The sequence below is a fragment of the Microcaecilia unicolor genome, chromosome 1 (assembly GCF_901765095.1).
Source record: "Microcaecilia unicolor chromosome 1, aMicUni1.1, whole genome shotgun sequence".
Lineage (NCBI taxonomy): Eukaryota > Metazoa > Chordata > Amphibia > Gymnophiona > Siphonopidae > Microcaecilia > Microcaecilia unicolor.
Window position 1 is genome coordinate 680275801 of NC_044031.1, and position 17912 is coordinate 680293712.

General features: G+C 40.4%; 1 protein-coding gene across 3 annotated transcripts in view; it reads left to right on the forward strand.

Moving 5' to 3' along the window:
* PKM (pyruvate kinase M1/2) overlaps positions 1-17174 on the forward strand; it is a 107651-nt gene extending 90477 nt beyond the window's left edge. For 2 of the 3 annotated variants that reach the window (XM_030187784.1, XM_030187767.1), the window contains exons 9-11: positions 11573-11739; positions 14210-14391; positions 15883-17174. In XM_030187784.1, coding sequence (XP_030043644.1) covers positions 11573-11739; positions 14210-14391; positions 15883-15989 — 456 coding nt within the window. In that variant the 3' untranslated portion in view covers positions 15990-17174. Of the gene's footprint in view, positions 1-10452; positions 10617-11572; positions 11740-14209; positions 14392-15882 lie in introns of all 3 variants that reach the window. The other variant, XM_030187776.1, reaches the window with a different exon arrangement.
* The last annotated feature ends 738 nt before the right edge of the window (positions 17175-17912 follow it).

The window sequence follows — 17912 nt, forward strand, 5'->3', positions numbered from 1 at the left end:
CAGTTCAAAGCAGATTTCAATAAAAAATATCAAATACAAATGTATTAGAAATTGAGGTACATGAAATCTCAAATTGTAATAGGTTAAAAAGAGAATAGATACATTTTCAGGGATCAGTTTGACAGCTCAAATTTTTTTTTAATTTTTCTTATTTTTTGAGTAAAAGAAAGCAGTATGACACATCAAAGTACCAAACAGTATAATATACTATGCTGATTTAACTCCAGACAGAAATTACAATAACTCCCAGCCCTCAAATACCCCTTTCCCTACCCTCAAAACCCCGGAAACACCAGGTTACAACAAAGATAGGAGTTACCTACATCATTCTTGATGACCTTTACCAAGAAAACAAAAGCATCCCCCCTTCTCACTCCAGCACTGCATATCCAACACACCAGAAGCAGCCTTCACATATTCAACAAGGCACTTTGAGAAAACCCCTCCTATCATCCAGTCAATAAATAATTCAGTTCATTCCTCCATTCAGTCAGTGTTGGTGGATGTGATTTGTCTCCAATTTCTCAAAATACATTTTCAAGCCAAAATAAAAGCCTTTTTTAGTAAATTAGTCCCAGTCTGCAATCCCAAGGAGAAGAAATTAGAAAACAGCTGTATATCTGCCCTCAGTGGTAAACGTTATACAGAACAGTGCAAGTAGCCCAGTATATTCTTCCAGGACATTTGTATATGTAAACGCTTAGCCACTTGCCTGGGGCTAACCCTACTGCTAATTCCCAGCACAGTTCAGGTCTGCCTGCACCTGGGCATGTGCTCTACACTAGCACCCTCCTCCCATCAACTGGGACCCAACCACCTCTGGGCGAGTGTCCCACTTTCAAGGTATTCCCCAGTGATTTCTAGGGCACTGAGCCTACACTCCCAGTGGTCCCACAGTTCCTAAAAAGCACCTACAGACCCAAAACACAAACCACCAGGATTCTTAGTCCAGACAAGCAGAGTTTTGTCATGAAAAATTAGAACGATGAAACAGAAAACAGGAGGTAACTGAATATGGATGGATCAAGTTAATATCTAAACATTTTTATCTCTACCTGGATAGTGCCTGGGAAGTACAGGAAATAGCTGCTCACAGGTTACAGAATGTAACTGCTCACAGGGTCTCAGTAAAGAGATCTTTCTCTCTACTTCCAAACTGAGACTGGTGAAAAATCCAGTATTTCCAGACTGAATTTGAGCTCCTGGGCCAGAACCCAGAACATTTTTTAAAAGTAGCTGGCCACTTCACTGCAGGTTACTGTCTACTAAAGAGGGAATAGTCATTTCTTAACAGCTTTAAACATAAACATGCACCACCTGCTGGCCAAACTAGAGAAATACACTTCATGAAATATTCTTATTATTCATATGCTGGAAAATTAACCATTTCACCACAGTATACCATCACAAGACCAAAACGTGTGAGTTTAACGTAGCTGGAGTAAAGTAACATTGAGGACATTCAGCTGTAGCTGAAAACCAGCCTTAAATGCCTATCCTGGGGCCACATAGATCCTCAATAAAAACTTGTATTGCTGTTCCTGTATTGGCAGTGATTCACAAGCACTTTACTATATTTCATGAGAAGATGGAGGCCTTTTAGTCTGACAAGACAGAATAAAGGTTTGTTACCAAATCAGCCATATCTTCCACCAATCCATCAATATATGTAATGCTTTACTTGGCAATAAGCATACCAATCTAATTTTTGAACCAGTTCAAATGACTTCATAGTACCAATCTCTGTAATTAAGTATTTAATATAACAGTCCATGGCTATGCCATCTTCTCAAATACCACTTGGAACCATCCTGATCTAGATATTTATTGCCCCACATAAGCAGTATTGTGGTGCGTGGTGTTACCTTCAGCTTCCTACAGAGCAAATGCCAACCCTGCCTCATAGACTTCAGTATTGGATGCTGTTGCATAGCAAATATCAAATAGTGATTTAATGAGTAGGTAAGATAAAAGATGCACAGGTACCACCAGTTGTTCCACAGAAAGCGGTGTAAAGCAGTTGGTACCGTTAATCCAATCCACCAAATCTCATCAAGCAAGCCACATTGTAATACCGAAGATCTTGGAGCGACAGGCTGCCCATCCCGTAGGTAGCGCCAAGTGGTGTAAAGTGGCACGAGGTATCTTATTCCAGAGAAATTTGCATAGTACAGAGTGTTTTGGGGTTTTTTTATAATGCTTGTTAGAAACATCAGGAAGGTCTGTAGTACATATAGCCACTTAGGTAACAGCACCATCTTGAACAGCGCTATTCGGCCTCTCAAACCCAATGGTAAAGGCGTCCACAATATCAGGACGTGCTGAGATGTATTCAGTAGATTAGTGACATTTTCAGAATAAGCTCTGGCCACAGATGCAGTCAAATATATCACCAGATATTTTTTTGTACTCCACCTGTTTAAGCAGAGACATCTCAGACCAATATTCATAGCTATAGCTACCCAAGGGCATAGCTTCAGATGTATTTAAATTTAAGCTCAACCCAGATACCTGTCCATGTTGACGTATAAGAGAATAAAGCCGTCAACAATGAATTTTGAGTTGGTTAACAAAGGCAGATCATCAGCAAAAGTCATACAGCGAACTTCTTGGTCCCAATTGTCAAACCCTGGATTGAGGCTGCCTCCCTTAAAGTAACAAGCAATAGCTCCACAAAGAATAAATAAAAGGAGGGACAAGGAACACCCTTGTCGCATACCCCATACCAAAGGAAAAAAAAACTCAAGATCTTAGTGTAGCGCATGATCTGGTGCAGGAGGTAATGGTGCTGGGGCTGCTTGATAACAGTGATCATAATAAAATCGGATTTGATATTAGCTTTGAAGTAAGTATACATAGGAAACCAAATACATTAGCGTTTAACTTTAAAAAAAGGAGACTTTGATAAAATTAGAAGAACAGTGAGGGAAAAAAACTTAGAGGAGCGACTGCGAGGGTCAAAAATTTACATCAGGCGTGGATGCTGTTCAAAAACACCATCCTGGAAGCGCAGGCCAAATATATTCTGCGTATTAAAAAAGGAGGACGGAAGACCAAACAGCGTGGTTAGTGAGGTGAAGGAAGCTATTAGAGCTAAAAAAAAACTCCTTCAGAAAATGGAAGAAGGAACTGACTGAAAATAATAAAACAGCATAAGGAATGTAAAGTCAAATGCAAAGCGCTGATAAGGAAGGCTGAGGGACTTTGAAAAAAAGATTGCGTTGGAGGCAAAAACATAGTAAAAATTTTTTAGGTATACTAAAAGAAGGAAGCCGGCAAAAGAATCGGTTGGACCGCTAGATGACCGAGGAGTAAAAGGGACGATCAGGGAAGACAAAGCCGTAGCAGAGAGATTAAATAAATTCTTTGCTTCGGTCTTCACTGAGGAAGATTTGGGTGGGATACCGGTGCCGGAAATGGTATTTGAAGCTGACGAGTCGGAGAAACTTAATGAATTCTCTGTAAACCTGGAGGATATCATGGGGCAGTTCTACAAACTGAAGAGTAGCAAATCTGGACCGGATGGTATTCATCCCAGAGTACTGTTAGAACTGAAAAATGAGCTTGCGGAGCTATTGTTAGAAATATGTAATTTATCCTTAAAATCGAGTGTGGTACCGGAAGATTGGAGGGTGGCCAATAAATGCCGATTTTTAAAAAAGCTTCCACAGGAGATCCTGGAAATTATAGACCGGTGAGTCTGATTTAGTGAAGAAAAATCTTGCCTCACCAATCTACTACATTTCTTTGAAGGGGTGAACAAACATGAGGATAAAGGTGAGCCGGTTGATATTGTGTATCTGGATTTTCAGAAGGCGTTTGACAAAGTACCTCATGAAAGACTCCAGAGGAAATTGGAGAGTCATGGGATAGGAGGTAGTGTTTTATTGTGGATTAAAAACTGGTTAAAAGATAGAAAACAGAGTAGGGTTAAATGGTCAGTATTCTCAATGGAGATGGGTAATTAGTGGGGTCTGTGCTGGGACCGCTGCTTTTTAACATATTTATAAATGACCTAGAGATGGGAGTAATTAGTGAGGTAATTTGCTGATGACACAAAGTTATTCAAAGTCATTAAATCGCGGGAGGATTGTGAAAAATTACAAGAGGACCTTACGAGACTGGGAGTCTGGCAGATGACGTTTAATGTGAGCAAGTGCAAAGTGATGCATGTGGGAACAAGGTGCCCGAATTATTATAGCTTCGTCATGCAAGGTTCCACGTTAGGCGTCACGGACCAAGAAAGGGATCTGGGTGTCGTTGTTGATACTTTGAAGCTGCCTGCTTAGTGTGCTGCTGCGGATAAGAAAGCAAATAGAGTGTTAGGTATTAGGAAAGGAGTGGAAAACAAAAATGAGGATGTTATGCTTTTGTATTGGTCCATGGTGTGACCGCACTGCGAATATTGTATTCAGTTCTGGTCGCTGCATCTCAAAAAAAGATATAGTGGAATTGGAAAAGGTGCAGAAAAGGGTGACGAAAGTAATAAAGGGGATGGGACGACTTCCCTATGAGGAAAGGCTAAAGCGGCTAGGGCTCTTCAGCTTGGAGAAAAGGTGCCTGAGGGGAGATATGATAGAGGTCTCTAAAATAATGAGTGGAGTTGAATGGGTAGATGTGAAGCGTCTGTTTACGCTTTCCAAAAATACTAGGACTAGGGGGCATGCGATGAAGCTACAATGTAGTAAATTTAAAACAAATCGTAGAAAATGTTTCTTCACTCAACATGTAATTAAACTCTGGAATTTGTTGCCAGAGAATGTGGTAAAGGCGGTTAGCTTAGCAGAGTTTTTAAAAAAGGTTTGGACGGCTTCCTAAAAGTCCATAGACCATTATTAAATGGACTTGGAGAAAATCTACTATTTCTGGGATAAGCAGTATAAAATGTTTTATACTTTTTTGAGATCTTGCCAGGTATTTGTGACCTGGATTGGCCACTGTTGGAAACAGGATGCTGGGCTTGATGGACCTTTGGTCTTTCCCAGTATGGCAATACTTATCTGACCATTAACCAAAACTGCCGATAGGGGATTAGTATATAAAATTCAGATCATATCTAAATAACCCTCAAAACCATATTTATCCAGTAATTGAAACAGAAAATCCCAATTTACACAATCAAAAACTTTGTGAGCATCTAAACTAACTACGAGGGCAGGGATTGTATGAGCAGCATTATGTCCCATAGCAGCTGTAACCCGGTGGACATTCCACACTGCTTGTTGCCCTTGCATGAAACCCACCTGATCAGTGTGGATGGCCCTGGGCAACAGCTTGGCCAATCTAGTAGCTAGTATTTTAGCAATCAATTTTAATTCTAAATTAATAAAGGGGAGTAGGTCCATAGTAAGGCCGGATTCCTACCTGGCATCAGCAGCACCACTATTAAAGAATAATTATCACGAGGGTGGAATGCTCTGCTCTTAACCGTCTCATTATATTCTGCCAGAGGTAGCACAATATAGTCCTGCAAAATCTTGTAGAACTCTGCAGTCATCCCATCCAGGCCTGGTGCTTTAGAAACCTGGGCTTGCTTAACCTGCTGCCTTATTTCCACTGCAGTAATTGGAGAATGTAAGGACTTTAGACTATCCTCTAGAGAAATATTTTGCTTTTGATAAAGAATTTTGAAAAGCTTGGTTATCCTTTCCCTTTCAGTAACCAATTGCATTTTGAATAATATGCCTCTACAAAAGTGGGGACTATCAATGGCTGAACCAGATGGACAAGAGGTTTTCTTGTGTGATCTCTATATTTGTATGATTTATATTCTTAATATTTATAAGAGCACATAGTATTATGTACTTTGACATTTAAAGCCACTCTAGCTGCCAAAAGGTCATCTCTATCAACCAACTTTCCAGTGGACAGGCATTGTTGTGTGTTTGTCTATTTGATTTTGTAAATATAGTAACTCTAACAGCCTCTCTGTTTTCCCACTACATATGCTATCGTTTCTCCCCTTAAAACTGCCGTAGCTGTTTCCCAGAGCGGTAGAGGATCCAGAGCATGAACCATATTATCTTCTACATAAGCCTTCCTTTAATTATATGTTGCCAATGAATTTCATCCCAATACAAGTGATTTAGAATACACCAGGATTTAGTTAAAGGCTCAGCCTGAAATCCCCAAAGTTCCAGCCATACAATTGTATAAATGACAAACACGGTAGTCCAATCTCTGCCCACAGAACCCTGGGAAATGGTAATGAGGTCACAACATAAGATCAGTGCATGACATGGAGGAATGTGCATGTCCACATGGGTGCAATCTTTTTAATGGATACAATATTCTCCATGCATCTACTAGGTCCAAAGCTTTACAAAATTATTCAATCCTCACGTTGACCTATGATCACCAGGACTGACTCCCCTACAACTCCACCCATGTGGTACATCTGCAGATTCATAATAGAATTAAAATCTCCAACCACCATTAATGGTAAATGAAGATAGGGTGTGCATAGCTTCATTAATTGTTGAAATAATAGGTATATAGAAATTAAGTAACACTAGTTCAGTACCCTGAACATCAAAATGTATCCAGCTATATCTGCTACTGATCCTGTTAACCTTGTTAATAGTATGAGGAATTTACTAAACAGTATGGCAACCCCTGCACTATTGGTAGTACCAGAGTAATAAACTTTTCACCCACCGTTACTCAACTTCTGATGTTCAATGTCTGACAGATGTTTCCTGCAGACATGCCATGTGCAATTTTTGTGTCTTCAGCTCTATATCTTTGTACATTTTAATAGGAGAGTGTATACCTTCAACATTCCAGGAGCTAATTTTTAAGGTGGAAACCATGTAAATTACCTTTACACACACAATCAGGCTGTGGCCAGCCAAGTCGGTTTCTGAAGAGTCCCGAGTGTCCAATGAAGCCAACAAGGAATGAGCAGCAGCAGCCGTGTCAGTGTGGTTGTCCATTGCTAACTACCCACAACCGTGTCGGGTATAGTAGTGCGAATTTAACACGTTTAGCAAAATGAGCAGAGCACACTTGCGCAAACTCACAGCGCCTTGCGGCTACAGTCAGAGTAATCCTGGAAACATTTTTTTTTTCATATGTTAACATTTTTCCAGATCATAAGGCTTGCAGAATGTTGACCTTATGGGTATAATTTAAAACCTTCAATATCGCCACTCTGGGTTGGGTCCCTACTGTGCCCTTAGTGCCAAGTCTGTGAGCTCTTTCCACCCCGAAAGGTCTATGATGAGTGCCCAGCTGCAAAGATTGAGGGAATAAAGTTTCTAGAAAACCAACCAACTCTAAGGATTCTGTCTGGCAACCTTAGTAGCCAGAGGGTTTCTAAGTGTCTCCACACTTGCCAGCTTGTCCTCTACAGTACTAACCCGTTGCTGAGTATCTTTGAGTTCAGCACCATGCTGTCAGGCTCTCATGGGCCGAGTTGATTTTATCAAAGAATTGTTGCAGCTTGTGATCAATTGCAGCTTCCACAGCCGCCGAAACCTCAGCAGTGAGTTTGGCCGTCCATGTTGGCCTCTCCCTGTTTGGTGTACTCTTGATCTTTTCTCACCGATTTCATGGTCATGAGAAGTGCTTACAGCTCAAACACACTGCTGACTAGGGAGGACCAAAAATGCATGGGGCAAGAATTTTAGCAGGTAAATCACAAAACTCAGGTCATGAACAGAACAGGGAGAAGAGCAGATACAATCAGCATCTGCTCACCCTCGTGGCATCACCAGAAGTCACCAGGTTGCTCAAATTTTAAAATAACCAAATGGTAGTTTCATAGTTCAGGACCCTTACCAAATGGGCTTACTAAATGATACATGTGGAGTAGGCCTAATCAATTACAGTTCTTGCAAGGATTGAAGGTGCCTAACAAGAAGATATACTACTACTACTACTTAGCATTTCTATAGCTCTGCCAGGGTTACGCAGTGCTGTACAAGTTTAAACATGGGGAAGGACAGTCCCTGCTCAAGAGATATACAGACACCAAACATACAAGATAACAGACAAACCATTTACAAACAACAATAAAAGTAAGTACTTTAAATTTGATCCTGGCCTGGCTTGGATAGGAAGACAGTGTAGTTGACATACAAGAGTAGCATGATCTGTTGCTTACCTACTGATATCAATTTCGCAGCAACCACCTTCATAACCTGCATTCTTAATAGTTTCACTGGTAATACCAATAAAACTATTACTGTAGTCCAATAATGGTATAGTAGATGCTTGGTATCTTACTCATTCTATTTAAATTTTAACTTTCAAAAGCCATCTTGATATGAAGTACCATAGCTAATGCAGAATCTATCCAGACAGCTAACAGTATTCTCATATCTAATCAATACATCAGCACCAGTTAAACTTGCATACAAGAAACTTCCATAGCATGAGGCCCTACTCGCAGAACGTTTATCTGGATTTATTTTTAAATGAGCTCAGTCATAAATTTCACGAAATAGTTTTAAATCCATAGAAAATCAGCATAAGTGTTTTTATTCCCTTCTGTTGCAATGTAATGCCCATTTTATTAACATTCCAGTTGGAGTGGGCAAAAGAGGTGAGCCTCGAACACCTTCATACACCAAGATTTTGATAGAGCTGTTCAGGTCCTCTTGCAAGGTGAACTATTTGGCAAGAAGGCACCAAACTGCTGCAGGACACATTCGCCAATGGCTGTTTTCACGGTTTACCCCAGTAAGATGATTTACATCCTTAAATTAGGTAAAGTTTTTAGCCAAACATAGGGTCCAATATGTAGCACTTAAAAAAAAAAAAAGATGCCCCTTAGTCTCATTTTAACAAGTAGCATGTAATGTCTTGGGGGGGGGGGGGGGGGAGGTTGTCTCCGATGTAATGTATAGGCTCTAAATCCATATGCCATATTATGCCAGATGGAAAATAGGGCTTTTTGATATCAAGCAGTTTAGTGGACAAAATCGTAAGATTAGTAATAAGTCTTAAATTTCCATAGGAGGTCCAGAAGCATCTGGTACTGAGATAGAGGAGGGGGAATTGTAGGAGCTAAATTATTTCCATAGCTATGGAAGTATTTCCACTTTTTCTTGATGGACAAACTATCTTTTTTGAGATACACTAATTCTAATTGAAGGGTGGTTTGTTCTCAAAGTTCTCGAGCCATAATGCCAAATACTAAAATTCATACATTGTAAGTAAACTTGCTAACTGTTCTTACACAACATTTTCCATTCTATATAGTCTTCATCTTCAGAGAACAAAACATTCTACAGTGTTACTAGCTTGATTCCATGTTGTCGTAAGACACTAGTCTAGTCTTGAGGGGTTTTTTTTCTCCCCACTGTAACATAAGAGATCCAAACAGCATTGGGGGAAAAACCAAGACTGGATTAATAGAACAAATTCATCTCATGGAGTTGGGTTGCAACACTGCAAATGAGAAACTCATTCTTTGCCTTCTGTCTATGTTGCATGCTTAGTGTTTAGTGGCATATCCTACCTTACAAGGTTATAAAGCAGCTACTTAAACACATTCCCCTTTTTCATACAAAAGTTTGTTTTTCATGCTTGATCTGGGCATACCACCCCATGTAATGGACATTTCTTGGAGGGCAATACTTCTATAGGAAACTTGAGATCTTTGATAATAGGATGACACCTTCCCATCATTTTTTGTGGCTGATAGAATGATGACAGTGTAAATAATGAATAAGCAGCCTGCTTCCCTCATGAAATTCTAGCACACAGGCCCTACACAAAGAAAATGCTCTCAGCCTAGCATTAGACCTGCTGAGTTAAGCTAAAACAAATACTACTTATAAAGTTGTAAAGGGCAGCTAGTGTGACCCAGTAGGAAGTGGTCATGAAATGCTGCTGCTGTATTTTTCAAAGACTGGAAGAGGTATAAAGCCATGTAGCCTTATAAGGAGGATTGATGCCACAATAGTAGTATCCTTTTTGGAGGTGGGGTAGGGTGGCGCAGCTGCCTAAGCGCTGTCAGGAAAATGGTCCAAGGAAACTTGAGGAGAGTATTTGTGTTTTGCAGTGTATCTTAACATCAAATTCTTCCTCATTCCATAGCTTCTCCAAAGTGCAAAACCAGTTGTCCCCTTCCTTAGTCAGATCTACAGAATCTCTTCATAACTGGTTCCTAGTCTTGGAGTAGCTATAACTGCTCTTTAATCACTCCAGATATTCTTCAGTAGCATGTCTAGTCAGTAGCAAGAATAGGGGTGGTCTATATAGCATTGGAGCTGTGAAGGACATAATTTTTGGTGTTAAAGGTTGGCTATACTATGGCAACCTCTTAGCCCCAAAATTTACATAAGCCTTAACGGGAAGCTTCCCCACCCTACCACTAATGACGAGTGCGGTGCATAAATGAGCTAGATAACATTACATGCTTTCTCTTCTCTCTGGTGTGTGTTCCCTCTTTTTTCTTCTCCCTCCTGTTGCCTCTCTTGTCTCCCCTGTTCTGGCCTGCAGATAGCTCGTGAGGCTGAGGCCGCCACTTTTCACCGCCTGCAGTTTGAAGAACTTTTCCGCTCCTCTAGCTCCAGGGACCCTGCTGAGGCCATTGCAGTAGGCGCCGTGGAGGCCTCTTTTAAGTGCTTAGCTGCATCTGTGATAGTTCTGACAGAGTCTGGCAGGTAGGGCTCAGAAGCATGAGGAGAGAACTGTGACTACCACAGTGGTGGTTAAATTCTACTCCGGCAGGTAGGGCTCTAAAGAAAGGATTACTCATAGCTGTATTTGTGTGAAGACATTTTGAAAATGTATACTTTCCTTCCACAGGAGATGAAACTAGCCTCAACCAGATGCTGGTATTGCTCAAAATTCAAAACTGTCTCATGATTTTTTTCAATAGTTTATGCATATAGTGGAACTTCATTGTGGGTTTTGGGTTTTGAAGAGTGTTTTACTTTGTCATTTCTCTGAAGAGAAATTCACAGTCATAGCTCTGGAAATGACTACAAAATATCAGTTTTGTAAAATTTGGAAATGAGTGCTAGCAGGTACTTTGTACTTGCCTGCTTTGTATTGACAGGTACAGGTTATTTTTATAATGTTCTGTATTTTGGTCTACCTGATCTGTTCAGTAAAGACTCCAGTCCCAGTATTTTTTTTTCTGATCTGTATATTTGACCACTTTTCTGAAAAGTGGTGGCTTTTATATACACAATAGTCATATTTATAGTTCCACTGTTAATCTAGTTGGCAGTTTGCTTCTTATAACAGTGTCTGGTTTAGAGCTTGTTTCATTCATCCAAGTGAGGTAGGTACTGGAAGCAGAGCAAGAGTGTCTGGCAGTTGCACATGATCATGTGGGGAGTGTGGTGTGAAGGGATGAGGAGGGAACATGGCAGATGTTGGCAGCAAGAGCTCATTTTAACATGCTGAAGGGTGCATCCACAAAGAGAAGGACTTTTGCATTCTTTCATCAGTTTGAAGATGGTGCTCTTGTCTCGGTTGACAACACTCTATTGCTGTGACATCCCTGTTTTTTAAGCCATTCTTTCCCCACCCCATCTTGCTCCACTCTGTTTGGAGTGCTGAACAACATGAATAGTCTTTTCCCCCTCCGCATGCATGTTGATCTTTTTAGATTGCCCGTGAGGCAGAGGCCGCCATCTTTCACAGGCAGCTGTTTGAGGAACTTCGCCGTGTGTCCCCTCTGACCCAAGATCCCACCGAAGCTGCTGCCATTGGTGCTGTGGAGGCCTCCTTCAAGTGCTTCAGTGGGGCCATTATCGTTCTCACCAAATCTGGAAGGTAGGAGGTCCAAGTGGCAGTGCATATTTTGGGATGGACAAGAAACGAGACAACTGAAATACAGCTGTGCAGATTGCTACCCAGCATTGGTAGTCATAAAGCACTCGTTTGCTTCAGTAGAAACCACCTTGTGTTCCTTCCATGAGTTTAACTGTACTGTAGCAAGTGTTTAGTCTGAAGTGTGACTCCTAAATCGCCAGTTCCAAAACTAAGCTACTGGATCTAAATATTGTATTGGAACAAATCAAGCTAAATAGCTGACAATCGTTTCAAATGTTATACAGTCTGTCTTAGTAAGATATTTTAGTCTTTATTGGCAAATTGGGAGTTCAGACACCTCCAAACTAATCAGTATAGTGAACAATTACTGTAACAAACTATCTTTTTTTGTAGATAACTGTGATGGCAAGCAACACAGTTGTGACCTTGTGTTCCATTTTGAGTTTAGTACCACAAGCAGAGACAGCAAACATTTGTAAGGCTGGCGGCACACAGGGTGTTGTCACGTTCTTAATATCTATTAGACAAATTGGGTAAATATTATACACAATACTGAAACAGGTAAGACGGAGACTTGTGCTCTAGAAAGGAGCTTTAAAAGTCCTTGGCAAATGTTAAAGGCCTAGGAACTAAAACTTTTTTGGGGGGAGAGGGGGCAAGAGAGGTGACCTCATTCCACACTCAGGGATGTGAAAGAGTAGTGGCCTGTCCAGTGATCTAAATTTTTGAGTTTTTTGCCCTTAACTAGGTTTCCTTTCATGTTCTAAAAAGTACCTCTTAGGACTGAAGACCTTAAAAATAAAGGTTATTCTGCCAGATGCTTTGCATTTATACTGCTTAGTCCAGTGTCATTTGATAATAGAGCCATATATGATGCCCATTGGATTAATTATCTAGGCGTGTGTCCTGTTTAATCTTGTCAAAGTCAAATTAAATAGATTAATACAGTTTTCTTACTAAGAAGGCAAATTGAAATGTTCTTAACCCAAAAATTGGAGTGGAAGAGTACATTTCTCAATATAGGCCTGCCAGATATGTAATCCTTGGTCTAATTTGCAGAAAAACTTACAGAAGCCTAGCTGCTTCCATGTTTTTGTAATTCATTTATGTCCAACCCTATCTTCCAAGGATTTGAATGCTTCCTCCTATTCACAGCACTTTCCGTGCTGGTCTCCTTGGGGCTCATTTTCAAAGCACTTAGCCTTCTAAAGTTCCATAGGTTTGAAATATGCCTGATAGTATATAGCAAGTTTCCACCACAGATATACTCTGCCTATTGAAGCTCCAATGTACAGGCAACAAACCAGAACAGAATGAAAAGTGGTTCTTAATTGCTGTAATCAATGCAAACTTTATTTTTATGAAATATGTACCTGATTTGAAACACTTTTACATGTAGAGGAGGCATGTATGTTCTCAGGTACTATATCCTTTTGATCAAAGGGGATCTGACATGTCTAATTTGTCATCACTAAGGTTAATTTAGTGTTTCATGTTATGCCGTACATAATTGGGATCCTCTGTAGAATTAAGGGTTTTAATGGTGATGGTAAGTAGAGCTGTACCAAATAGCATATTTTACTATTCAGCCAAATACAAATCAAAAAATATTATTCAGCCAAATATGAATTCTAAATACAAATGTTGTTGAGCTTTAACATAACAAATAAAAGAAGCAAAGTGAAATTAGAGATTGTGGGGTTGGGGGGGGGGGGGTTCCCAGAAAGATCTAGCACAGAGCCCCAGATTAGAATTGTCAAATCACTGGCTATTTGGGCCCAAATTAAATGACTATTTGGTACAACCCTAGTGGTAAGCTTAAATTCCACTGAAGCTGTGAAATTGTATATGCTTAGACCTTTTAGGCTATTATCTGGGGAGGGGGAATCTGTCCTGTTCTACAGCTTCAGTGTGTACCTTCACATTGTTATGGCTGTTACTCATCCTGCCTGCTATACAAGATTCTGAGGGTGAAGGGTGTGTTGGGCCCTGTAGCACAAGGAAACCAGATAATGTGGTGGCCAAATTTCAGTTGAAGCACCCCCAGATTGACATGCTTTAAACCAAGGGTGGGCAACTGGCCAACTGCGGTCCAGCATTGAATTTTGTGGCCCCTGAGATCATGGGGAAGTATACAGAGAAAATGTCATTAACCAGAGTGTGTTTTACTTATCACAAATGGTCTATGGAGTGCTGTGCATTTCCTGTTCTGACATTCATGCTGACCTATGCTTCAAATATACAGAGGATCTATTAATCTAGTAACCTTGAATGCTGTGTTTTTTTGCTTGTATATACTTTCCTGTGAGGGGAGTGAGTTTGGCAAACAGTCCAATGAACTGTTCCTAGTAAAGGAATCTCTGGCCTGCCTTTTTGGCAGAAATGCCAGTCTTAAATAGCCACACCCCTGCTGATTCCTTTATACGCTTAAATTCTCTCTCATTTGGGTCTGGCACTTCTGTTCTTTCAGGTCTGCTCACCTAGTGTCTAGGTATCGTCCACGTGCCCCCATCATTGCTGTAACCCGTAATGGACAGACTGCTCGCCAAGCCCACCTGTATCGTGGGATTTTTCCAGTTCTGTGTAAAGAGCCTGTTCATGATGTGTGGGCTGAAGATGTGGATCTCCGGGTGAACTTTGCTATGGAAGTTGGTATGTTGAATAATCCACTTCCATTCCTTGCTGTTGTAGGCTCCTGAAAAAAGTTCTCCGTGTTTGACATTTGTGCATGTTTGTTCCTATCAGTTATATATGATGCTGGAAACATTGGTTTTCCCCAGATAACATGCCATCTATTAGAGGCAGCCATAGAATTGTGGGGGTTTATATCAATGTACCATGGAAAAAGCTAAACTGTAAAGCCTGATCTAGATTGGCTTGTTTCCACAATTTACCTATTTTGAGAATTATGTATAATTCTTGGTTTGTCCTGTAGTGGGAACAATCTGTTCCAGCTTTCATTGAGGAGTCTAGACTTATTTTTTTCCTTCTTTCCTGTAAGCAGTTTGCCCCTCTTTGGTTAAATTTCCTTGGCTGTTCTAGAGGCTGCTTTCAGCAGAAAATAACTCCATTGGATGTGAAGGTTAACATTTTGTTGCTTAAAATTTTTTTAGATGCAGAGAAGAAATTCTTTTGATTAGAACAAGGGAAATTTTCAGTATATTATCAATGCCTTTTACTTTTCTTGTGTATTCCAGGGTGTGCATGAATTTTCTTTCCCACCATTCACAAAGCATCAGTTATGGTGGAATTAGATGAGCTGTTTATCAACCACATGTGTAGAACTATGGTGGTCACATGTTCTTCCAAAACACCCAGTAAACATTAGTTTTGAAATAAGCCACCAGTCTGGCCCAACTTAATACTGTACAGTTCCAAGGAAGAGGCCCATATTTATTTCTGGCCTAGGCTTCTGCTCACTGGGTTAGCTGTGGATGCTACTGGGAGGGTATGAGGTAGTGCTCATGGTCACACCCCCTGAAGGGAGATACCTTTGGCTATAACTCAGTGGTGGCATCTAAAGGCCAGATAGATAATGTGGATGTTAGGATCCAGAGGGAAGTAACAGTATATGGCCACTGGCTGATGTTTGACACTAACAACTGGATGAGATGCATATCAAAATAAGAACCCAAGTAACTGACTTGAAAGCTTATGGTGCAGTAGCACAACAAGCTGGTTCTAATTGTGCTGGAAGCCAAAAAGAAAATGCAGGCGGAAGCTGCCAGGCCAAAAGCTCAATGACCAATTAGAACTAAGCTTATCAGACTTGGGTAGCATTAAGGGTACCTCACGAGTTAGTCTTAATTTATCTGAAGGCATTTAAAATTAAGACTTAAGTAGTCTGTTACTAATTCCCACTGAAGTACCTCTCTAATACTCATTCCTATTATGAACAGATGTACTCTGCTAGTCATGAAAATCTAAATACAACTGTCTACACCCTCCATAGACTGATTATTGAGGGTAAAGCTACCCTTCTTTGCTATCTGGAAAGTAAGGCAAATTTGTCTGACAATATTGACATTTCATAACTACAATGAAACAGTAGAACAAAAAAGCTTCTGATAGACCGACTCCTCCATAGTTTAAATGCTTGTTTAATCACCTCTGAGCACTCTTACATGGTGATCTTTCTTTCAGGTAAGGCCCGTGGGTTCTTCAAGACTGGTGATGTAGTCATTGTACTGACAGGATGGCGCCCTGGCTCTGGTTACACCAACACCATGCGTGTTGTTCCAGTTCATTGAACATCAGATCAGCAAGGCTCCCCTCATTTACCCATCTTTCTTTGTTAGGTCAACAGCTGCATGTGATGTCTTTGTGTCTTTAGCAGCTTATATCAACAATACATAGTAACATTAAACAGAAAAGGAAGAATTTGAAATTAGAAATGATTGACTTTCACCTATATCACTTGCTGTCTTGACCATTTCACACCTGTGGTCTCCATTTTGCTACTGGATTTTATACTTCTAAAACTGTCCAGAATTTATTTTCCCTGGTCCCTTGCTTATTACTACTGCATTGAGCAAAAGGGGTGGTGGGAATCAACTTACCCAGACATTAATCTGTTGATTTAATGGAACAGTGTTGCTTTGTTCAGTTAGCTAGCTGTTTCTTTTCTTCTGTCCCTTCTTTGTATGAATGTTGTTGGTCATCCAGTTAAGGTATTGCACTAGACTCCATCTATGGAGAGTAATGTTACAGAAATAGTTATCTGTATATAGCAGTTGGGCTTTAGTACTTCTGTCCTATTACTGAATCTACACTGCACTCCTGTTAGAAAACAATTCAACATTGTCATTGCTGAAAAATGTATAAAGTGCACTGGTGTGTTTGTTCATATGTTCATAGATCTTAACATAAACACTCCATGGAAACTTCGCATCACCTGTGTGCTGCACGGTTTTTCAGTAGTTGAAAATGTAAGTTGAACAAAATATAGACGCCACTTAAAAGAAATAAGGGTCTTACTGAAAACGGCAACTGTGATCTGAAACAGATTGTCTAGGTGATATCTAGGCCTCTACAGATTCAGGTTTTGCACTAATAGAAGAGGACAAGTTTGAGGGGAAAACACAGAATCAAGACCTCAACTTGCCAGTATATATAAATATATTTTTTTTGGTAACTGTTTTGTTTTGGAGATGTTGAGACTTGTCCTACCTAGTACTGTCCTTGCCTCTTCCATCCTTACTATCCTCTCATGAAGAGTTGTGAACTCTGCTGCTGTCTCCCTCCATCTCCCAACTTCTGCTGCCTTAGTCTGTGTTCATGTGCTGCTGGGACTTACGATACTACTCACTTGTCAACTTAGAGGGGTGCCTTTGCGATCACCTCCTCTCTCCTCTTTTGTGTTGTAAAGATGGACAGATGTTTACTGTATCAAGTTGTAGAAGGCAACTGTCCTAAATAAAGCTAAAGCACCCTCATCTACATGTCTGTCTTTTTTTTTTGTTCCTCCAGTCTATCTAGAACCCAATCAAATGGTTTGAGCACCAAAACAACCTGAAATCCAAGTTTTGAGTTTCATGCAAGTACATTTTTGACTGAAACTGAAAGCTTCCCATGATCACTCTTAGCACCCTGTCCAGGCCTACCTTTAAACTTCTTGGTAGTCTAGTGGGTCGTTAGGGCAAGAACAATACCCAGTTGCTCTTCCCCCACCAGTTCCACAGCCAAAATGGCTTCTGGGACCGTGGGAAGTCCTGGCAGCCATTTTGGCTGTGGAACCAGCAGGGGCAAGAGCAACCGGGGATTGTTCTTGCCCTGAAGACCCTCAAGACCCACCAGGTGGTTTAAAGGTAGGGCCTTTAGCTGGTGAGAGGGAAGGGGGGGGGGGGCAAAAGTGATTGGGGTGTTTGTTTCAGCTGAAACTAAACAGCAGGTTTCAGTTGCTGGTATTTTCATTTAAAACGGATTCCTAGTTTGTATTCCTCTAACATATTCCATATTAATGTAAATTTTAAAAAAAAGTGTTATCAATGAGATGTATTTGGGAATTGGTATATTTTTAGGAGTATCACATGCTGTAACTCATATTGCTAGCTTACAGACACTTTCATGAATTAATATTTAACAAAGGCTAATGTTCTCACTTAAATTACAAGTTGCTTCAAGGAAAGGCAGTACCTACATCTAAAGGTCTCAGAAGTTCTGATCTATGCATC